At 44.1% G+C, this 23259-nt stretch overlaps 1 protein-coding gene and 1 non-coding gene across 2 annotated transcripts; both read left to right on the forward strand.

The window, feature by feature from the left end:
- Nucleotides 1-5007: 5007 nt before the first annotated feature.
- On the forward strand, nucleotides 5008-5080 carry trnar-ccu. Its single transcript has one exon. It is a non-coding gene; the product is annotated as a tRNA-Arg (tRNA).
- Nucleotides 5081-12629: 7549 nt separating this feature from the next.
- Nucleotides 12630-22821, forward strand: LOC110528890 (glycogenin-1). Its single transcript, XM_036982715.1, has 7 exons — nucleotides 12630-12813; nucleotides 13753-13888; nucleotides 14052-14226; nucleotides 14318-14480; nucleotides 14882-15008; nucleotides 18563-18788; nucleotides 20912-22821. The coding sequence occupies exons 1-7, from the start codon at nucleotides 12807-12809 to the stop codon at nucleotides 21080-21082; spliced, it is 1005 nt and encodes a 334-aa protein (XP_036838610.1). The 5' UTR covers nucleotides 12630-12806; the 3' UTR covers nucleotides 21083-22821.
- Nucleotides 22822-23259: the final 438 nt, after the last annotated feature.

Raw genomic sequence — 23259 nt, forward strand, 5'->3', positions numbered from 1 at the left:
TCCTCTGCTAAACAGTTTATTTTAAGTGCGAACAACATTTTTAAAAAAATTGTCGTTTCATGGGCATGTCTCAGTGCCATTATATATATTTTTTTACCTCTTCCAACAGTTCGTATAGGTCATACTGTTTACACAGTATCCCAGTGGCCTAAGACACTGGACTCCTAAGCCATGGATTGTGAGTTCTAGTCTTTTCTGACGTGGCTGAGAGCAGAGTGGCGCAGCGGGAGCGTGCTGTGCCCATAACCCAGAGGTCGATGGATCGAAACCATCCTCTGCTAAACAGTTTATTTTAAGTGCGAACAACATTTTTAAAAAATGTGTCGGTTCATGGGCATGTCTCAGTGCCATTATATATTTTTTTTTACCTCTTCCAACAGTTCGTATAGGTCATACTGTTTACACAGTATCCCAGTGGCCTAAGACACTGGACTCCTAAGCCATGGATTGTTAGTTCTAGTCTTTTCTGAAGTGGATGGAAGCAGAGTGGCGCAGCGGGAGCGTGCTGGGCCCACAACCCAGAGGTCGATGGATAGAAACCATCCTCTGCTAAACAGTTTATTTTAAGTGCGAACAACATTTTTTTTAAATGTGTCGTTTCATGGGCATGTCTCAGTGCCATTATATATTTTTTTTTACCTCTTCCAACAGTTCGTATAGGTCATACTGTTTACAAAATATCCCAGTGGCCTAAGACACTGGACTCCTAAGCCATGGATTGTTAGTTCTAGTCTTTTCTGAAGTGGATGGAAGCAGAGTGGCGCAGCGGGAGCGTGCTGGGCCCATAACCCAGAGGTCGATGGATCGAAACCATCCTCTGCTAAACAGTTTATTTTAAGTGCGAACAACATTTTTAAAAAAATTGTCGTTTCATGGGCATGTCTCAGTGCCATTATATATATTTTTTTACCTCTTCCAACAGTTCGTATAGGTCATACTGTTTACACAGTATCCCAGTGGCCTAAGACACTGGACTCCTAAGCCATGGATTGTGAGTTCTAGTCTTTTCTGACGTGGCTGAGAGCAGAGTGGCGCAGCGGGAGCGTGCTGTGCCCATAACCCAGAGGTCGATGGATCGAAACCATCCTCTGCTAAACAGTTTATTTTAAGTGCGAACAACATTTTTAAAAAATGTGTCGGTTCATGGGCATGTCTCAGTGCCATTATATATTTTTTTTTACCTCTTCCAACAGTTCGTATAGGTCATACTGTTTACACAGTATCCCAGTGGCCTAAGACACTGGACTCCTAAGCCATGGATTGTTAGTTCTAGTCTTTTCTGAAGTGGATGGAAGCAGAGTGGCGCAGCGGGAGCGTGCTGGGCCCACAACCCAGAGGTCGATGGATAGAAACCATCCTCTGCTAAACAGTTTATTTTAAGTGCGAACAACATTTTTAAAAAATGTGTCGTTTCATGGGCATGTCTCAGTGCCATTATATATATTTTTTTACCTCTTCCACCAGTTCGTATAGGTCATACTGTTTAAACAGTATCCCAGTGGCCTAAGACACTGGACTGTGGGTTCAAGTCCCATCTGGGGTGGATGGAAGCAGAGTGGCGCAGCGGGAGCGTGCTGGGCCCATAACCCAGAGGTCGATGGATCGAAACCATCCTCTGCTAAACAGTTTATTTTAAGTGCGAACAACATTTTTTTTAAATGTGTCGTTTCATGGGCATGTCTCAGTGCCATTATATATATTTTTTTACCTCTTCCAACAGTTCGTATAGGTCATACTGTTTACACAGTATCCCAGTGGCCTAAATCACTGGACTACTAAGCCATGGATTGTGAGTTCTAGTCTTTTCTGAAGTGGATGGAAGCAAAGTGGCGGAGCGGGAGCGTGCTGGGGCCATAACCCAGAGGTCGATGGATTGAAACCATCCTCTGCTAAACAGTTTATTTCAAGTGCGAACAACATTTTTAAAAAATGTGTCGTTTCATGGGCATCTCTCAGTGCCATTATATATATTTTTTTACGTCTTCCAACAGTTCGTATAGGTCATACTGTTTACACAGTATCCCAGTGGCCTAAGACACTGGACTCCTAAGCCAGGGATTGTGGGTTCAAGTCCCATCTGGGGTGGATGGAAGCAGAGTGGCGCAGCGGGAGCGTCCTGGGCCCATAACCCAGAGGTCGATGGATTGAAACCATCCTCTGCAAAACAGTTTATTTTAAGTGCGAACAACATTTTTAAAAAATGTGTCGTTTCATGGGCATGTCTCAGTGCCATTATATATATTTTTTTACCTCTTCCAACAGTTCGTATAGGTCATACTGTTTACACAGTATCCCAGTGGCCTAAGACACTGAACTCCTAAGCCAGGGATTGTGGGTTCAAGTCCCATCTGGGGTGGATGGAAGCAGAGTGGCGCAGCGGGAGCGTGCTGGGCCCATAACCCAGAGGTCGATGGATCGAAACCATCCTCTGCTAAACAGTTTATTTTAAGTGCGAACAACGTTTTTTTTAAATGTGTCGTTTCATGGGCATGTCTCAGTGCCATTATATATATTTTTTTACCTCTTCCAACAGTTCGTATAGGTCATACTGTTTACACAGTATCCCAGTGGCCTAAGACACTGGACTCCTAAGCCAGGGATTGTGAGTTCTAGTCTTTTCTGAAGTGGATGGAAGCAGAGTCGCGCAGCGGGAGCGTGCTGTGCCCATAACCCAGAGGTCGATGGATCGAAACCATCCTCTGCTAAACAGTTTATTTTAAGTGCGAACAACATTTTAAAAAAATGTGTCGTTTCATGGGCATGTCTCAGTGCCATTATATATATTTTTTTACCTCTTCCAACAGTTCGTATAGGTCATACTGTTTACACAGTATCCCAGTGGCCTAAGACACTGGACTCCTAAGCCAGGGATTGTGGGTTCAAGTCCCATCTGGGGTGGATGGAAGCAGAGTGGCGAAGCGGGAGCGTGCTGGGCCCCTAACCCGGAGGTCGATGGATCGAAACCATCCTCTGCTAAACAGTTTATTTTAAGTGCGAACAACATTTTTAAAAAAATTGTCGTTTCATGGGCATGTCTCAGTGCCATTATATATATTTTTTTAACTCTTCCAACAGTTCGTATAGGTCATACTGTTTACACAGTATCCCAGTGGCCTAAGACACTGGACTCCTAAGCCATGGATTGTGAGTTCTAGTCTTTTCTGAAGTGGATGGAAGCAGAGTGGCGCAGCGGGAGCGTGCTGGGCCCATAACCCAGAGGTCGATGGATCGAAACCATCCTCTGCTAAACAGTTTATTTTAAGTGCGAACAACATTTTTAAAAAATGTGTCGTTTCATGGGCATGTCTCAGTGCCATTATATATATTTTTTTACCTCTTCCAACAGTTCGTATAGGTCATACTGTTTACACAGTATCCCAGTGGCCTAAGACACTGGACTCCTAAGCCATGGATTGTGAGTTCTAGTCTTTTCTGAAGTGGCTGAGAGCAGAGTGGCGCAGCGGCAGCGTGCTGGGCCCATAACCCAGAGGTCGATGGATAGAAACCATCCTCTGCTAAACAGTTTATTTTAAGTGCGAACAACATTTTTTTAAAATGTGTCGTTTCATGGGCATGTCTCAGTGCCATTATAATTTTTTGTTTACCTCTTCCAACAGTTCGTATAGGTCATACTGTTTACACAGTATCCCAGTGGCCTAAGACACTGGACTCCTAAACCATGGATTGTGAGTTCTAGTCTTTTCTGAAGTGGCTGAGAGCAGAGTGGCGCAGCGGAAGTGTGCTGGGCCCATAACCCAGAGGTCGATGGATCGAAACCATCCTCTGCTAAACAGTTTATTTTAAGTGCGAACAACATTTTAAAAAAATGTGTCGTTTCATGGGCATGTCTCAGTGCCATTATATATATTTTTTTACCTCTTCCAACAGTTCGTATAGGTCATACTGTTTACACAGTATCCCAGTGGCCTAAGACACTGGACTCCTAAGCCAGGGATTGTGGGTTCAAGTCCCATCTGGGGTGGATGGAAGCAGAGTGGCGAAGCGGGAGCGTGCTGGGCCCCTAACCCGGAGGTCGATGGATCGAAACCATCCTCTGCTAAACAGTTTATTTTAAGTGCGAACAACATTTTTAAAAAATTTGTCGTTTCATGGGCATGTCTCAGTGCCATTATATATATTTTTTTACCTCTTCCAACAGTTCGTATAGGTCATACTGTTTACACAGTATCCCAGTGGCCTAAGACACTGGACTCCTAAGCCATGGATTGTGAGTTCTAGTCTTTTCTGAAGTGGATGGAAGCAGAGTGGCGCAGCGGGAGCGTGCTGGGCCCATAACCCAGAGGTCGATGGATCGAAACCATCCTCTGCTAAACAGTTTATTTTAAGTGCGAACAACATTTTTAAAAAATGTGTCGTTTCATGGGCATGTCTCAGTGCCATTATATATATTTTTTTACCTCTTCCAACAGTTCGTATAGGTCATACTGTTTACACAGTATCCCAGTGGCCTAAGACACTGGACTCCTAAGCCATGGATTGTGAGTTCTAGTCTTTTCTGAAGTGGCTGAGAGCAGAGTGGCGCAGCGGCAGCGTGCTGGGCCCATAACCCAGAGGTCGATGGATAGAAACCATCCTCTGCTAAACAGTTTATTTTAAGTGCGAACAACATTTTTTTAAAATGTGTCGTTTCATGGGCATGTCTCAGTGCCATTATAATTTTTTGTTTACCTCTTCCAACAGTTCGTATAGGTCATACTGTTTACACAGTATCCCAGTGGCCTAAGACACTGGACTCCTAAACCATGGATTGTGAGTTCTAGTCTTTTCTGAAGTGGCTGAGAGCAGAGTGGCGCAGCGGAAGTGTGCTGGGCCCATAACCCAGAGGTCGATGGATCGAAACCATCCTCTGCTAAACAGATTCTTTTCAAAAATGAAACGCAAACAGAAATTAGAAAGCTAAATTTCATTTGCGTGTCTCAGTGCTATCCAGTACACATTGTTTTTACTGATTCTATCAGTTCATACTATTTGCATAAGGTAGACAGTACCCCAGTGGCCTAATGGATAAGGCACTGGCCTCCTAAGCCAGGGATTGTGGGTTCAAGTCCCATCTGGGGTGGATGGAAGCGGAGTGGCGCAGCGGAAGCGGAACCACTCTGCTAGCGGCAACTTCAGAAAAGACTAGAACTCACAATCCATGGCTTAGGAGTCTAGTGTCTTAGGCCACTGGGATACTGTGTAAACAGTATGACCTATACGAACTGTTGGAAGAGGTAAAAAAAATGTATAATGGCACTGAAACGACACATTTTTTTAAAAAGTTGTTCGCACTTAAAATAAACTGTTTAGCAGAGGATGGTTTCGATCCATCGACCTCTGGGTTATGGGTCCAGCACGCTTCCACTACGCCACTCTGCTCTCAGCCACTTCAGAAAAGACTAGAACTCACAATCCATGGCTTAGGAGGCCAGTGTCTTAGGCCACTGGGGATCTTTGTAATCAATATGACCAATACAACCTTCACCAAGCTAGTTATGTTATACTCACAGACATTATGTTAACAGTTTTAGGAATTTCAGAGTGTTTTCTATCCTATTCTACCAATTAAATGCATATCCTAGCATCTGAGCCTGAGTAACAGGCAGTTTACTTTGGGCATGTCAATCATCTGGAAATTCTGAAAAAAGGACCCTATCCCTAAGAAGTTTTAATGTTAATGGATAAGCCAGAATCAAGTTGTATACACTGAGTAAACCAAACATTCGGAAACACCATCCTAAGGTGATTCGGGGGCAATTGTGTCTGTAATGATACCTCAAGCACTGAGATGCAGTGCCTTAGACCACTGAGCCACTCGGGAGCCCAGCATGACTAAATTTCCACCTAGAGAGAGGTCAACATAATGCTTACCCGTAGTCCTCAGGATTCAAACCTGCGTGGGAAGATCCCAATGGTTTCCTAGTCGATCTCCCTAACGACTCGGCCAAGACAACTATGACTAAAGATAGAGACTGACTAGGAGTGAAGGTCCCGGCAGGCATAGCCTACAGCAAATGATAATGTAATAACTGACAGATAGTGTAGTAACTCATTATAATGTGATAACTTCATGAAGTGCAATGTTCCCCACATTAATTTGTTATTTAGTATTGCTTATTTGTTATTTTCTTACATCTTTTCCCAAGAGCAGAAGGTTTAAAGGTGAGTGTTTATGACCAATTATTTCTCTGTGTAAAGTTGATATTTCATCATCATCTTGTTACCACAAATCAGCGTGACTCCTCAGTGAGAGGCGCTAAAAAGCAGACAGAAGTGGGAATCAAACCCAAACATCCAGGGGAGATTGCGACTTGAACGCGACGCCTTAGAGCGCTAGGCCATCCTGAATACAAGAAATTACTTGGGTGTTGTGTTAAAGCGTATGGGATAAAAGTAGAAATAGACACAGCCTCCTGAGATCACCTCAGAGACCAGTAAATAGATGATACTGACTTGCACTTTCAACATGAGATAGTCATTGGATTTTATAAATTACAATCATTCATTGATCCAGTCACTGATTTAACCTCAATATGACCTTCAATGGGAAAGCGTAGTAAATCATCATTGATTTGGTGCTAGAGTGTATTCAGAATATGGCCATTTTGGCATACATTTTAAAATGCCTCAGATAAGAGCAAAACGGTGTCTGGAAGTATCAGCAACCATCAGGTTAAGAGTGACAACAGGTCCACATGGGGGAAATCTTAGCAAATGGCTTAATGGTTATTCATGAGAATCGTGTTGTTATATTTTTGAGTTTATCATGGAATCTCACCTGAAATCTGGCTTGAATACAAACCTGTAACTTATGCTACTGTGGCCTATAGAGCTAGAAGGATTGATAACCAGGTGTGGAAAGGTGTGAGGTGGGATAGATGGCCTGCAGTCCTATCCCAAATGGACACCTAATCCCTATGTACTTGTGGAGATCTGAGAGGATGTGATTGGTATAAGAAACACTTCTTGGTATAAGAAAAACGTCCACCTCCGTAGGGGTAAAAAAAAACATTTTTGTTGTCGGTAGGATTCGAACCTGCACGGGGAGAGTCCCGATAGATTTCTAGTCTATTGCCTTAACCACTCGGTCACGACAACTGTGACAGAGGAATAGAGGCTTGTTAGGAGTGAAGGGCCCGGCAGGCATATCCTGCTGCAAATTATAATTTAATAACTGAAAGATAATGTAGTAACTCATTATAATGCAATAACTTCATGAAATGTTCCCCTCAGTCATAAAAATGTGGTCAGATGAAGCAGATGCTAAACTTCAGGAATGTTTTGCTATCACAGACTGGAACATGTTCCGGGATTCTTCCGATGGCATTGAGGAATACACCACATCAATCACTGGCTTTATCAATAAGTGCATCAAGGACGTCGTTCCCAGAGAAACTGTACATACATACCCCAACCAGAAGCCATGGATTACAGGCAACATTCGCACTGAGCTAAAGGGTAGAGCTGCCGCTTTCAAGGTGTGAGACTCTAACCCGGAAGCTTACAAGAAGTCCTACTATGCCCTGAGACAAACCATCAAACAGGCAAAGCGTCAATACAGGGCTAAGATTGAATCATACTACACCGGCTCTGACTCTCGTCTTATGTGGCAAGGCTTTCAAACTATTACAGACTACAAAGGGAAACACAGCTGCGAGCTGCCCAGTGATACGAACCTACCAGACAAGCTAAATGCCTTCTATGCTCGCTTCGAGGCAAGCAACACTGAAGCATGCATGAGAGCATCAGCTGTTCTGGAAGACTGTGTGATCACGCTCTCCGTAGCCGACGTGAATAAGACCTTTAAACAGATCAACATACACAAGGCTTCGGGGCCAGATGGATTACCAGGACGTGTGCTTCGGGCATGTGCTCACCAACTGGCAGGTGTCTTCAATTACATTTTCAACATGTCCCTGATTGAGTCTGTAATACCAACATGTCTCAAGCAGACCACCATAGTCCTTGTGCCCAAGAACACAAAGGCAACCTGCCTAAATGACTACAGACCCGTAGCACTCACATCCGTAGCCATGAATTGCTTTGAAAGGTTGGTAATGGCTCACATCAACACCATTATCCCAGAAACCCTAGACCTACTCCAATTTACATACCGCCCAAACTGATCCACAGATGATCCCATCTCTATTGCACTCCACACTGCCCTTTCCCACCTGGACAAAAGGAAGACTTATGTGAGAATGCTATTCAATGACTACAGCTCAGCGTTCAACACCATAGTACCCTCAAAGCTCATCACTAAGCTAAGGATCCTGGGACTAAACACCTCCCTCTGCAACTGGATCCTGGACTTCCTGATGAGCCGCCCCCAGGTGGTGAGGGTAGGTAGCAACACATCTGCCATGCTGATCCTCAACACTGGAGCTCCACAGGGGGTGTGTGCTCAGTCGCCTCCTGTACTCCCTGTTCACCCACGACTGCATGGACAGGCACGACTCCAACACCATCATTAAGTTTGCAGACGACACAACAGTGGTAGGCCTGAGCATAGACAACGATGAGACAGCCTATAGGGAGGAGGTCAGAGACCTGGCCGTGTGGTGCCAGAATAACAACCTATCCCTCAACGTAACCAAGACTACGGAGATGATTGTGGACTACAGGAAAAGGAGGCCGAGGCACGCCCCCATTCTCATCGACGGGGCTGTAGTGGAGAAGGTTGAGAGCTTCAAGTTCCTCGGTGTCCACATCAACAACAAACTAGAATGGTCCAAACACACCAAGACAGTTGTGAAGAGGGCACGACAAAGCCTATTCCCCCTCAGGAAACTAAAAAGATTTGAAATGGGTCCTGAGATCCTCAGGTTCTACAGCTGCAACATTGAGAGCATCCTGAATGATTGCATCACTGCCTGGTACGGCAATTGCTTGACCTCTGACAGCAAGGCACTACAGAGGGTACTGCGTACTTCACTGGGGCTAAGTACTTCACTCCTAAGCTTAGCCCCAGTACTTCACTGGGGCTAAGCTGCCTGCCATCCAGGACCTCTACACCAGGCGGTGTCAGAGGAAGGCCCTAAAAATTGTCAAAGACTACAGCCACCCCAGTCATAGACTGTTCTCTCTACTACTGCATGGCAAGCGGTACCGGAGTGCCAAGTCTAGGACAAAAAGGCTTCTCAACCCAAAACCTCATAAGACTCCTGAACAGGTAGTCAAATCGGGGCACCACGGAAAAATATTTATAGAGCTGTTATCTTCCGAATAAACTCTTAAAGACCTTGTAATATTTTACATCAATAGCAGTCAATATTAATTGTCACCTTAATTCAGTCTCATCTGAAAGTTGTAAATTCTTGGTTATCTTCACGAACAAGTTGAATCAGCAATACAAAATTGGGTTTAATTATTTATTTACTAAAACCTAACTAATCACACATAATTACATATACACAGAATTAATCATACCTTAATTACAAATTACGTCATAAAGGAAAACATCCCTAGCGGGCGGAACAGATATGACAGCTGTTTACACAAAGAAAAGGGGGATTAGTTTGAGTGAAAGAGCGGGAAGACTGAAGAACAAAGGGAGAAGCGATGTCTCTATCGTAAATACAGTATCTTATGCATTCTAAATTACCGCCCATTCGGAAAAGGAAAATGCAATAAATATTTACTCTTACTTACTTTGGTAGGTTGGTGGTAGATGGAAGGCCGTGTTGCCCAACCGAGTCCTTTGTCCTTTGAAGAATGTATCTGGTAGTAAATTGGATACGTTGTAGTAACGTCGTTGTGTGGTAGACGGGATAGTTTGTCTGTTCTTTCCTAGCCGACATGTAGTGAATAACAGTTCAAAGTTCATACCATTCGCAACCAAAGCTCATGCTGAGGTTGGCTTAGTTCTGTAGTTGACATGTTAGTCCTTTTAACGCAGAGGCTGCAGACCTCACGTACTTTGAACAAGAGGTTACATTTTCGTCAAGGCTTTATATAGTGGAGCGAGAAGGGTGTGTCTGAAAAGTTTTATAACCCATGTCCCTTCACAGGGGCAGGCCACTGATTGACCAGAGCCCTAACCTTATGAAAACCCAAATCTCTCATTTGGAAGCTAAAATTACATTTCATCTCTTCATCAATCATTTTATATTCAAACATTTAAATTGAACAACAATTCCATGTGAATCCGAGAACTACAATGTGCAGACGTTCCACTGTAGAGTTTATGTCATCCTATCATTGATGAGAATGTCTCAGATGACATTATATTCATTAAGTACCACCGCATATGTTCAATTGGTCGGATTACCAGAATATAGTTCATTTCCCCCCACCTTCTGATGTTCCCTGACTCTCTACGTTCAACAAAGGATTTTCAAATCTCACATCAGTAGGGTCGAGAGAGGAAAAAGGGGGGGAAGAGGTATTTATGACTGTCATAAACCTACCCCCAGGCCAAGGTCATGACATAGGTATCGGGTTAAAGAGTATGGGGTAAAAGTAGAAATAGGCACAGCCTCCTAAAATCACTACAGAGACCAGTAAATGCACGATACTGACTTACACTTTCAATTGTCATTTGTTTTTATCAATTAAAAACTCCAGTCATTGATTTAACCTCAATATGGCATTCAATGGGAAAAGCATAGTAAATCGTCATTGATTGAGCGCTAAAGTGGCCTCAGAATAGGGCCATTCTGATATAAATGATAAAATTCCTCAGATAAGACCGAAAAACTGTCCGGAAGTATCAGCAACCATCAGGGTAAGAGTGACAACAGGTCCACATGGGGGAAATCTTAACAAATGGCTTAATGGTTATTTTCAACGTAATCGTGTTTTTTGGGGGGAGGGATCGGTGAGACCAAGGGATCTCACCTATGACCTGTGGCTTGACTTTAGATACGGCGAGTTCGATTACCCTGCCAATACTCTTCCCGCCAATACAATCCACTGACAACGACCGACGAGTTGTGCGTTCCGAGATGCCTTTTGTTATTTGCCTGTTTGCGGCCCACCTGTGAAATTGCGCGATTCTTGCAAATCTCTTTCAGCCTCTCATCAACTAGCTGTTTTTGCAGAATGTTAAAAATACAATAGTTATCCACTACTCATATTAACTAGGTGTTATTTCCATTACTTTAAGTCATTTATTTTTCAACTGGTTTTTACAAAGCAGCATGACATGCAGGCGCTAAAAGTTGTCAGAAGTGAGTTTCGAACCACGCCTATAGGGGAGACCGCAACCTGAATGGCTTAATAGTTATTTTCAACGTAATCGTGTTTAATGGGTTAAACCCATCGCCTTAACCACTCGGCCACGACAGAAGAAAAGAGGCTTGTTAGGAGTGAAAGGCCCGGTAGGCATAGCCTACAGCAAATGATAATTTAATAACTGAAAGATAATGTAGTAACTCATTATAATGCAATAACATGAAATGTTCCCCTAATTAATTCGTTATTAAGTATGTTTTTTTTCTTAGACCTTTGCCCAGCTCCAGAAGGTTTGCATTTGAGAGGGTTTATTATTAATTGTTATTCCACTGTGTGAAGTTGTTATTTCATCATCTTATTATTACTGCCAAGCAGCATGACTCCTGCGTGAGAGGCGCTAAACAACTGTCAGAAGTGGTATTTGAACACACGCCTCCAGGGGAGACTGCGACCCCCACCTTATAACGCTCGGACATCCTGACTTCCTGATAACATGATGTGTTCCATCTGCTTCATTCATTTTTATGTCACCTTGTAATATATATATATAAATTACAGTATATCGGGTAAAAGTAGAAATTGACATAGGCTAGGCTACTAATAATTTCCCCTCGCTCAGCCAGCACCAAAGAAAGATAAATATATAATATGTCCTCGTTTAGTTAGCACAGGGTGCAGATACACCATCTCACCACTAAGAGTCGCTAAAGGAACATGGGAACTGGTCTTAAAAACCATTTGTAAGCACTTACCATAATTTTTTTTTTTTTTTTTTAAATTATTTCACCTTTATGTATCCAGGTAGGCCAGTTCATTTGCAACTGCGACCTGGCCAAGATAAAGCAAAGCAGTGCGACAAAAACAACAACACATTGTTACACATGGGATAAACAAACGTACAGTCAATAACACAATAGAAAAGTCTATGTAGAGTGTGTGCAAATGTAGTAAGATTAGGGAGGTAAGGCAATAAATAGGCCATAGAGGCGAAATAATTACAATTTAGCATTAACACTGGAGTGATAGATGTGCAGATGATGATGTGCAAGTCGAGATACTGGGGAGCAAAAGAGCAAAAATGAATAAATAACATTATGGAGATGAAGTAGTTGGGCGTGCTATTTACAGATGGGCTCTGTACAGGTAAAGTGATCGGTAAACTGCTCTGACAGCTGATGCTGAAAGTTAGAGAGGGAGCTAAAAGTCTCCAGCTTCAGTGATTTTTGCAATTCGTTCCAGTCATTGGCATCAGAGAACTGGTTGATAAATAACACTGATTGATGTTGATATAGTCGTATTATGTACCGCTATTTTACCTTTCCGTTCTTGTGAACAAGTATGATCATTAGGCCTATCCTTAAGATCGAAGATCTATTTAAAAACTGTAATAAAACTGAAATAATCACTAAGACTGGCAAACATTTCGATTCTAAATTGCGTGCGTGTGTCTGTGTGTGTGCGCTGTCACGGATCACATGACGCAGAATATGGCCTCCTGACTTGACTCCGTCCTCTTGACAGTCGACAGCTGTGTCTTCTAGCTCTGTATCCACCGAAAAACTCCCGTTAATCAAACACCGAATCTAGCACTCCAGACCCCCCCGAGCTACGGCCACACCGAATAACGGACCATGGCGGGTAAGACAGCGTACAGTCGGTTAATAAGGACGACAGGAATTGTATATAACCATTAAGCTGTGTTATATTACTTTAGTTTGTTTTATATGATTATGGTTTGATAATATATTAGGCTATGCTTTGGAGCTATAGCCGAATCACACAAATTCCAGTAGCTTTGTGTTGCCATCTTTCAGCAACGCTGTTTAAACATGGTTTGATGCATGCGTATATTCCACGCAGTTACACAGTCTTCCTATTTATATGTAGATTCTTGTTTTATGCCGCGATGTAGTTAAAGTAACGTTATCCGCGTTGGCAACAAATATGATGACTTAAACTGAAAGTACACCGTATGCTTGTTGTGTTTACGGTCCTGCAGTGTCTGTGCCTACGTGCGGCTCGGCCATTGCTGAATTCCCTCTCCTCCATCCCGAAGTGTGCACTTGTTTACTCTGTGCGTAGGGATGTATCAAACACGCACTTTCGCTATATGCCCATGCATTCTACAATATTTACCCGAGAGATAACACGCAGTGGTTTTTAATCCTTGAAAAATACATCATCACTGGTTTTAAACACGACGCGTTTCTTGTCTGTATGGTCAATCTCACAAGTGGAAACGGCTCGTGCAGAACTGCCTTTGACATTACCACCACAAGTTGACATATGACAGTTATAGTACAGTGTGTAAACTAAAGGGCTATTCTATGGTAGGGACGGGTAGAGGGTCAGCTATAGGGCTATTCTATGGTAGGGACGGGTAGAGTGTCAGCTATTGGGCTATTCTATGGTAGGAACAGGTCTATGGTTACCATAGCTGTCTTCCCTATAGGCCGTTTGATATGAAGTACCGATATAAGCCATGTAGAGGGGGTTCAGGTGCCAGACAGAAGCTGCTCTCTCTTTCTGTTTCAGTGTTATTTACAAATAACTAGTCAGATATGTGTGTGTGATTAGACCAAGCATATGTGACGCTGGCCACAAATGACAACTATGCCAAAGGAGCGATGGTTCTGGGAAGGTCGCTACGCAACCATAACACAACCAAACAACTGGTGGTTCTGATTGGACCTCACGTAGCAGAGCCCTGCAGGTAACACATACACATGCTTGCACTCCTATATACACACACACACCATGATCTATGTTCAGTGTTTGACACACCCATGGCCTTGTCTCTGTTAGTTTTGTATTGGTCAAGCCTGAGTGCACCTGAGCAGGTAACACACAACTCAAACCGTGTGTGTGTGTTGCAGGGCCATGCTGAGTAGCATCTATGACGAGGTGTGTGTGGTGGATATCTTGGACTCTGGGGACACGGCCCACCTGGCCCTGATGAAGAGACCAGACCTCGGAGTGACCTTCACCAAGCTGCACTGCTGGACACTCACACACTACACCAAGTGTGTGTTTATGGACGCAGACACACTGGTGAGCACACACACACTCACACTCCTTACTCAGTACAAATTACAGCAAGTCTGTATTCGGGGCTAAATACTGTGCGTGTGTGTGTACGCAGGTGTTGTCCAACATTGATGAGCTGTTTGAGAGGGAGGAGTTATCTGCTGCGCCTGATCCTGGTTGGCCAGACTGTTTCAACTCAGGCGTGTTCGTCTTTAAACCGTCCAATGAAACATACCGCAGCCTTATGACACACTGCACTGAGAACGGCAGCTTTGACGGTGAGTTCTGTATTATTATTATTATTATCCCATTGAGATATTAATGTGTTTTATCCATGTGAGTCGCATTGAGATGTGAATGTGTTTTATCCATGTGAGTTCCATTGAGATATTAATGTGTTTTTGAAGGGAACCCTGGCCAAGAGCAAGCAGCTGCAGTACAGAATTAAATACATGGTACAAAGAGTGTGTCTGGGGTGGTGCAATAAATGCTCTATCTCCTATGGACTTTCCTTAAATTCTGCTGCCAACAAGATCCTATAGATCCTAAAATACCTGTCATGTTCTCGTCTAACCTCTCCACCTCCCCACTCTCATTTTCCCTCTCTCACTCTCTCTCCCTCTTCCCCTTCTCTCTCCCTTTCTCCCCCCCCCCCCCCCCCCCCTCTCTCTCTCTCTAGGTGGGGACCAAGGAGTTCTGAACAGTTTCTTCAATACCTGGTCAACAGCAGACATTTCCAAACACCTGCCTTTTATCTACAACCTCAGCAGCACCGCTATATACACCTATCTACCAGCCTTCAAACAGTAGGCGCGCACACACACACCCCAGTGTTGTCACAGTAGAAGTTATTTCATACATCACACTTTAGCTCCAAATCCCTGGCTTCCTGCCCTCAAGTGTGTGTGTCTGTGTCTGTGTGTGTGTGTGTGTGTGTCAGGGAGAGAGAGTGATGGAGAGAGTGAGTGAAAGAGAGCGATCATGAGGAAGAAAAGTGAGAGAGAGAGAGAGAGCATGAGGGAGAAGAGTGCGTGTTTTGGCATTAATAAGCCACGCAAGGTCAGTTGAAAGGGTGTGTGGTGTTGAGTTTCAAGAGAGGAGTGACTCAGGCCTGTCCTGAAATAACACACACTGGTACTGCCGGCAACCTCAAAATACAGTATAGCTTTGTCACATACATTACATATACAAACACTCTCTCCTAGTTAAGCCTAATTTATTCTATAAGTACGCAATGCAAGAATGCACACAAAACACGTGCACACACACACACACTAAGACTTAGGATGTCTGAGAGAATGGCTTCCATTTTATGGGCTCTTAAACAACCGTGCTATTTTGTGTTTTTTTTTTCACATTGTTTTGTATTTTGAACATAATGTTGCTGCAACTGTCTCTTATGACCAAAAATAGCTTCTGGATATCAGAACAGTGATTATGAATTGGACAAATACATTTCATATAATGAGTCAGAAGGATATAGTCCAAACACCCGAACAGGCCCTCATCCCCATCATTCGCAGGAGAAAGAAACAGAGATTTCGCAGAAAGAGATCGGGGTGCCTTGTGACGATCAGGCGACGAGTGGCTAATCTGCCCTTGCCATTCGTACTGTTAGCCAACGTTCAATCGCTGGAAAATAAATGGGACAAACTGAAAGCGCGTATACCCTACCAACGGGACATTAAAAATGTTAATATCTTATGTTTCAGTGAGTCGTGGCTGAACGACGATATTAATAAGATACAACATACACTCTATCGGCAGTATAGAACAGCAGCCTCTGGAAAGACAAGGGGCGGCGGCCGCCGCCTATGTATATTTGTAAACAACAGCTGGTGCACGATATCTAAGGAAGAATCAAGGTTTTGCTCGACTAAGGTAGAATATCTCATTATAAGCTGTAGACCACACCATCTACCTAGATAGTGTTCACCTGTATTTCTCGTAGCTGTCTACATACCACCACGGACCGATGCTGGCACTCAAACCGCACTCAATGAGCTGTATAAGGCCATAAGCAAATGCTCATCCAGAAGCGGCGCTCCTAGTGACCAGGGACCTTAATGCAGGAAACTTAAATCCTTTTTACCTCATTTCTACCAGCATCTTAAATGTGCAAAAAACTGTAGACCACCTTTACTCCACACACAGAGATGCGTACAAAGCTCTCCCTCACTCTCCATTTGGCAAATCTGACCATAATTCTAGCCTCCTGATTCCTGCTTACAAGCAAAAATGTATGCAGGAAGCACCAGTGACTTGGTCTATAAAAATGTGGTCAGATGAAGCAGATGCTAAACTACAGGACTGTTTTGTTAGCACAGACTGGAATATGTTCCGGGATTCTTGAGGAGCACACCACATCAGTTACTGGCTTCATCAATAAGTGCATCGATGACATCATCCCCACAGTGACTGTTCGCACATAACCCAACCAAAAGCTATGGATTAGAGGCAACATTCATACTGAGCTAAAGGGTAGAGCTGCCACTTTCAAGGAGCGAGAAGCTTATAAGAAATCCTGCTATGCCCCCCGACGAACCATCCAACAGGCAAATTGTCAGTACAGGACTAGGATCGAATCGTACTACATCGGCTCCGACGCTCGTCGGATGTGGCAGGGCTTGCAAATTATTACAGACTACAAAGGGAAGCACAGCCGATAGCTGCCCAGTGACACGAGCCTACCAGATAAGCTAAATAACTTCTATGCCCGCTTCGAGGCAAGGAACACTGAAACATGCATTAGAGCATCAGCTGTTCCAGACAACTCTGTAATCATGCTCTCCGCAGCCGATGTGAGTAAGACCTTTAAACAGGTCAACATTCACAAGGCCACAGCGTCAGACAGATTACCAGGACATGTACTCCGAGCATGCACTGACCAACTGGCAAGTGTCTTCACTGACATTTTCAACCTCTCCCTGTCTGTAATACTAACATGTTTCAAGCAGACCACCTTAGTCCCTGTGCGAAAGAACACTAAGGTAACCTGCCTAAATGACAACAGACCCGTAGCACTCACGTCTGTAGCCATGAAATTCTTTAAAAGGCTGGTCATGGCTCACATCAACACCATTATCCCAGAAACCCTAGACTCATCCAATTTGCATACCGCCCCAACAGATCCACAGATGATGCACTCTATTGATCTCTATTGCACTCCACACTGCCCTTTCACACCTGGACAAAAGGAACACCTATGTGAGAATGCTATTTATTGACTTCAGCTCAGCGTTCAACACCATAGTGCCCTCAAAGCTCATCACTAAGCTAAGGACCCTGGGACTAAACACCTCCCTCTGCAAATGGATCCTGGACTTCCTGACAGGCTGCCCCCAGGTGGGAAGGGCAGGTAACAACACATCTGCCATGCTGATCCTCAACACAAGAGCCCCTCAGGTGTGTGTGCTCAGTCCCCTCCTGTACTCCCTGTTCACTCATGACTGCACGACTACAACACCATCTTTAACACCATCTTGCCGATGACACAACAACGATCAACGATGAGAGCCTATAGGGTGGAGGTCAGAGACCTGGCCATGTGGTGCCAGGACAACAACCTCTCTCTCAATGTGATCAAGACAAAGGAGATGATTGTGGACCACAGGAAAAGCAGGACCAAGCACGCCCCCGTTCTCATAGACTGAGCTGTAGTGGAGCAGGTTGAGAGCTTCAAGTTCCTTGGCGTCCACATCACCAACAAACTAACATGGTCCAAGCACACCAAGACAGTTGTGAAGAGGGCATGACAAAACCCATTCCCCCTCAAAAGGTTTTACAGCTGCACCATCCAGAGCATCCTGACGGGTTGCATCACTGCCTGGTATGGCAACTGCTCGGCATCTGACTGCAAGGCACTACATAGGGTAGTGCATACGGCCCAGTACATCACCAGGACCAAGCTTCCTGCCATCCAGGACCTCTATACCAGGCAGTGTCAGAGGAAGGCCAGACTCCAGCCATCCTAGTCATAGACTGTTCTCTCTGCTACCACACGGCAAGCGGTACTGGAGCGCCAAATCTAGGTCCAAGAGGTTTCTAAACAGCTTCTACCCCCAAGCCATAAAAATCCTGAACGTCTAATCAAATGGCTACCCAGACTATTTGCATTGCCCCCCCCCCCCCTCCTTCAATGCCTGTATATAGCCCTGCTATTGTTATTTTACTGCTGCTATTTAATTATTTGTATCTCTTACTTTATTTAGGTATTGTCTTAACTGCATTGTTGGTTAAGGGCTTGTAAGCAAGCATTTCACTGTAAGGTCTACTACGCCTGTTGTATTCCACGCATGTGACAAATAACATTTGATTTGATTTTGATTTGATTTACAACCTCTGGTGTGTGTGTTTGAAGGTACGGTCATGAGGCTAAGGTGGTCCACTTCCTGGGGAAGGTGAAGCCATGGAGCTACTCCTATGACACCCAGACTGGGAAGGTCAAAGGTCACACCCTGACCCCTGGCTCTGGTGACCTGCACCCTGACTTCCTGGTTCAGTGGTGGAACCTCTACTCCTCAGGGGTCCTACCTGCTCTCAGAGACTCATATGGAGACGCACTGTTCTGCTCCGGCTGCACTGAGGTACTGTGTGTGTGTGTGTGTCCTCATAGCGTGTGTACATCTTAAGATCTCCAGTACTGACAATGGTTTCTGAATCTTGGAAGATGTATAACAAGACTTGTGAGATATGTTCAGTGCCTTCGGAAAGTATTCACATAGCTTGACTTTTTCCACATTTTGTTGTGTTACAACCTGAATTTAAAATTGATTATTTTGAGATCGTGTCACTGGTCTACACAAAATACCCTATAATGTCAAAGTGAAATATGTTTTTAGATTTTTTTAAAATAAATTAATTAAAGATGAAAAGCTGAAATGTATTGAGTCAAAGTATTCAACCCCTTTGTTATGGCAAGCCTAAACAAGTTCAAGAGTAACAATGTGCTTAACATGTCACATAATAAGTTGCATTGACTCACTCTGTGTCTTAACATGATTTCTGAATGACTACCTCATCGCTGTACCCCACACATACATTATCTGTAAGGTCCCTCAGTCAAGCAATGAATTTCAAACAGATTCAACAACAAAAAACAGGGAGGTTTTCCAATGCCTCGCAAAGAAGAACACCTGTCGGTAGATGGGTAAAAAATAAAAAAGGAGACATTGAATATCCCTTTGCGCGTGGTGAAGTTATTAATTACACTTTGGATGGTGTATCAATACACCCAGTCACTACAAAGATGCAGGCGTCCTTCCTAACTCAGTTGCCGGAGAGGAAGGAAACTGTTCAGGGATTTCACCATGAGGCCATTGGGGACTTTAAAACAGTTCAAGTTTAATGTCTGTGATAGGAGGACACTGAGAATGGATCAATAACATTGTAGTTACTCCACAATACTAACCTAATGTACAATATGAAAAGAAGGAAGCCTGTACAGAATAAAAAATATTCCAAAACGTGCATCCTGTTTGCAATAAGGCAAAGTAAAACTGCAAAAAATGTGGCAAAGAAATAAACTTCGTCCTGAATACAAAGCGTTATGTTTGGGGAAAATCCAACACAACACTGAGTACCACTCTTCATATTTTCAAGCATGGTGGTGGCTGCATCATGTTATGGGTATGCTTGGCATCAGCAAAGACTAGGGTGTTTTCTTTAGGATAAAAAGGAACTGAATAAATCTCAGCACAGGAAAAATCCTTAAGGAGAAACCTATTTCAGCCTGCTTGGGATACAAATTCGCCTTTCAGCAGGACAATAACCTTAAACACAAGGTCAAATATACAGTGGAGTTGCTTACCAAGATGACATTGAGTTTTCCTGAGTGGCCTAGTTCGACAGTTTTGATTTAAATTGGCTTGAAAATCAATGGCAAGACTTGGAAATGGCTGTCTAGCAATGATCAACAACCAACTTGACACAGCTTAAAGAATAACACAAATAAAATAATGTACATTCAAGGTGTGCAAAGCTCTTAGATACTTTTCCAGAAAGACTCACAGCTGTAATCACTGCCAGAGTTGATTGGGTGTGAGAAACAAATCTATTTAATCTATTTTGAATTTAGGACGTAACACAATCAAATGTGGAGTAAGGCGAGGGCTATGCATACTTAAGGTACTGTATGCGTTTTGAGGGGACTGTTGAAGGACAGTTTGTGTATTTGAGTACAGTGTGTTCACAGTGTAATCGTACAGTAGTTTAAGTACTTTATTTGCTGGGTTCAGTCGCTGATGATGGTGTGTGTGTGTTGACCCTCTGTAGTGGCAAGTCATTGACATGGTATCCTCTCTCCCTGTCTCTCATGGATACTTTAAACAGGTAATCAAAGGGCATGTCTCAAATGGCACCATATGCCCTATGTAGTGCAATAATAATATTGCAGTAGGGTGATGATGTAGTCACCGATGTAGTGCTATACTTCTGACACCCTAGTTCAACTCTGGAAACCCGGCCGGCTGTGCTTATTGGAGTTGCCACGGTAACAGGAAGAAGCTGATTGGCTTTTCACTCCCACTGACCCCGGATCCTGCCCTTAGTTCTGTTTCTCTGTAGAGGAAGCTGCTGATTGGTCAATGCTTTGGGTTGAGGGGAAATGCCTCATGGCTGCCACCGTCGCCTTTGTATTAGTGAGTATTTCTCCATGTCTCAGAATGCTCATCTTGTTTCCCTACCCTGTCTCTCCCTCCACCTCCTATAGGAGGAGGTCTGTGACAGTGTGGTTGAGATCATCCTCCCCCCGCCTCCCTCTAAGGCGCCACAGGTGTCCAGTGAGGAGAGGAGGCAGCGATGGGAGGCGGGCCTGGCGGACTACATGGGAGCCGACTCCTTCGAAAGCATCCAGAGGAAACTAGACTGCTTCCTCAAGTAGAGGGACAGAGGAGGGATGACGGATGGAAAGGGCATCTATTGGCAGGCATGAGATGTGTCAGTCAGGGTGGGGATAAACAGGCATTCGACCAATCAGAAGAGAAAGCGGTAGAGCATGGCGTATTGAAAAACAGTCCCATCCTGGGCCTCTCTCTCTCTCTCTCTCTCTCTGTTTTTCTCTCTCGGTATGTGTGTGTGTGTGCGCATGTGTGTGTGTGTGTGCGCATGTGTGTGCGTGCGTGTGTTTGTGTGTTCGCGTGTGGCCTGGTCCTGCAGAAATAACCCCTGCAGAGACTGGTCCATTCAGTGTTTGAACACCCGTTTACTACACTATGCAGCCCCCATACCCCCACCTCAGCGCAGAAGCCTTGGTCAGTAAGTAATGACTCAGTAATAACCTCACATAACCTCACTATGAGGGATTTCCCTCTATAAAATGGAAGAACTGTTATTTTGTTTATTAAGGTTTGCATCCCAGTGGTTATTTTTGCTCTCCATATGCGTGTTGTGCATGGTTGTTTCTTTATATTATGAATATTGTGAAGGAAGCCTGTTTCTAAAGTGGAAAACCCACTGTAGCACTTGTCATTTCGCCATGTCCTGTTTGTTGTCATCTCTTCCTGAGGGGTTTCATCACTTCCTGTGTAGTCTGACCAGTTGCCTTACCACCGTCAAAGACTCTTATTTCACAACTAGGCCTATTCTAGTTGTGGCCGTTCACTGTTTATAGAAAACACTTCTCTGCTGCTGCCAGCTCCACTCTACTCCATTCAACCCTCCTACAGACCTACCTCTACGCTCCACTCTACTCCATTCAACCCTCCTACAGACCTACCTCTACGCTCCTCCAGCTCCACTCTACTCCATTCAACCCTCCTACAGACCTACCTCTACGCTCCTCCAGCTCCACTCTACTCCATTCAACCCTCCTACAGACCTACCTCTACGCTCCTCCAGCTCCACTCTACTCCATTCAACCCTCCTACAGACCTACCTCTACGCTCCACTCTACTCCATTCAACCCTCCTACAGACCTACCTCTACGCTCCTCCAGCTCCACTCTACTCCATTCAACCCTCCTACAGACCTACCTCTACGCTCCTCCAGCTCCACTCTACTCCATTCAACCCTCCTACAGACCTACCTCTACGCTCCTCCAGCTCCACTCTACTCCATTCAACCCTCCTACAGACCTACCTCTACGCTCCTCCAGCTCCACTCTACTCCACCCTTCTCTACCCTCAACTTGACACCCCCCCCATCTCCAACTCAACTCACCCCTCCTACAGCCCCACCTTGCCAACCCCCCCTCCACCACCCTCCAACATCAACACCCTGATGTCTCTTCCTCTCCCTGAAGTGTGTACCTTCATCCCACCTTGTGGATTTAAAACGAATGGACTGGTGTGAGGAAAATCATGTCAGATATTATTTTGACATGGTGAAAACTCAAGTCCATGATTAATCCAATGCTTTCACATCCATGAAGGGGACTGAGTGAGCAGGACAAGTGCACACGGGGGCATAAGGCCAGTAGGGAATCCTAACACACACAGCCTAAAATGATATAGTAAGTAATGGGACGTAATAGTTTTGTGGTCCCTCTTAATACACCCACAAACGGCTCTATAGAGAAGTTTCCAAACGCTGTGAAACCTTGTGTGTTCTGAACACACCCCGGTAGTTCTCACTGTTTCTGTTCTCTGTAGACACCTAATAAAGGACTGGTGAAGAAGTCTCCATCTGTCTGTTATTCTAGCTATGTGGCTGCTATTAGTACTACTGAACTGTGTTTGTGTGTGTGATTGTCTGGGTATGTGTTTGTCTGGGTGTGTGTGTGTGTGTTTGTCTGGGTGTGTGTGTGTGTGTGATCTGGGTATGTGTGTGCGCGCGTGCTCAGTGATGGTATTGAAATCATAACAAAAGGTTCTGATTTTAGGTGCGCTCTGTTTCAGACCTGGGATAAATATAGTTTTTAACTGCTTTGTGGAAAGTAAAAATCTTTCCGGGGGCTACTTAGCTACTTTGGAGGTGACTACAACTATTTGAATACAGATTCCAAAAACGGACCACTTCTTAAACCTAAATACAGACCTCAGAAAGTTACTATGTTTCCAAACTATTTGAGTACCTACTTTTGTTAACTATTTGAAAATAGTTTTTTACAAATATTTTAAT

Source organism: Oncorhynchus mykiss, chromosome 7 (assembly GCF_013265735.2).
Source record: "Oncorhynchus mykiss isolate Arlee chromosome 7, USDA_OmykA_1.1, whole genome shotgun sequence".
In the NCBI taxonomy this organism is placed as follows: Eukaryota; Metazoa; Chordata; class Actinopteri; order Salmoniformes; family Salmonidae; genus Oncorhynchus; species Oncorhynchus mykiss.

What these genes read in the sequence shown, in the direction of transcription:
- LOC110528890 (XM_036982715.1), top strand. An exon ending in TTATGGACGCAGACACACTG is followed by an intron (nt 14,227 to 14,317) that starts GTGAGCACACAC and finishes GTGTGTACGCAG; the next exon opens with GTGTTGTCCAACATTGATGA. An exon ending in TCTGCTCCGGCTGCACTGAG is followed by an intron (nt 18,789 to 20,911) that starts GTACTGTGTGTG and finishes CACCTCCTATAG; the next exon opens with GAGGAGGTCTGTGACAGTGT.